Source organism: Penaeus monodon, chromosome 24, assembly GCF_015228065.2.
Source record: "Penaeus monodon isolate SGIC_2016 chromosome 24, NSTDA_Pmon_1, whole genome shotgun sequence".
Classification (NCBI taxonomy): Eukaryota; Metazoa; Arthropoda; class Malacostraca; order Decapoda; family Penaeidae; genus Penaeus; species Penaeus monodon.
Window position 1 is genome coordinate 36,607,574 of NC_051409.1, and position 999 is coordinate 36,608,572.

At 38.4% G+C, this 999-nt stretch overlaps 1 protein-coding gene across 1 annotated transcript in view; it reads right to left on the minus strand.

Moving 5' to 3' along the window:
- Positions 1-999, minus strand: part of LOC119588765 (ubiquitin carboxyl-terminal hydrolase BAP1-like) — a gene marked incomplete at its 5' end in the record, with an annotated part of 10,598 nt that overhangs the window by 9,341 nt on the left and 258 nt on the right. Inside the window, 2 exon segments of the mRNA XM_037937405.1 lie at positions 348-457; positions 657-831. Of these exon segments, the coding sequence (XP_037793333.1) occupies positions 348-457; positions 657-831 (285 nt within the window).

Here is a 999-nt window from a genome sequence, read left to right on the forward strand (position 1 = left end):
ATTGTGATTTCTTCAAGAAAAAACTGTGCATATGCATTGTGTAATCTCAAATGCCTTTTCTAACAGGCAGTAATGACTTATAGTCTGTAATCATCCCAGTTATTTTGTAGTATTATGCAGTTTTCAATAAAAATCTGAAGACAGCTTAGCAGGGCAACCAGAGGTGGCTGTGGGACCAGGGCCAAGTCTGGCCAGTGGAACCTAGGCATAGCTCTTGCCTACAGATCTATACCACCAGAATTCCTATCCAGATCCACCTATCACACCATACTTTCAAATTTGCATGGAGACTTAAAATCCACACATCCACCGTTGCTAACAATGACACACGTTTAGACCAAAATTACCAATCTCATCTTCTGTCTTTGTAGGGTTGGATGTTGCTGGCTTCTCCTTTCCTATGTATGCAGGGTACTGCTGTCGAACAAAATGGTGGAGTGCTTCTAAGATTGTTTCTCTAAAAAGAAGAACAGAAATCATGACAGGCCTTACAGTTTCATTAATTAGTCAGTAGGAAATAGATGTCCACTTCTACTTCTGGCATTATGTAATGGTAAGATTTTTCTTTACTATTAAAGAAAAAATGTATCACAACATAATTCTATCAGACTTAGCATATATGAATGCACAGACTACTTGCACTGCTATATACCAACCTATTTCGTCTTAGGGACATTAGCTTCCGTCTGTAGGCAGTGATCTTATCTGGAACTACTGCCATGAGATTGAAGCGAATATCATGATAGGGTTCACCACCTGTGGCAATACCTAGTCTTTCTGTGATTACACGGCGAAACTTCTCAGTCCAGTCTTCTCCCTCAAGCCATGGACCTGTAATACAATATTCATCATTGCCCTTGTATTGTTTATTTCTGTAATAAATTCAATAGAGTTCCTGGAAAACGAAAAAAATATGGATTGCAATAAATCCTTTCTTTGAAGATATGAACAAACATTACATACATACACTTGTACACTGCCACAACCCATGGTATTGAA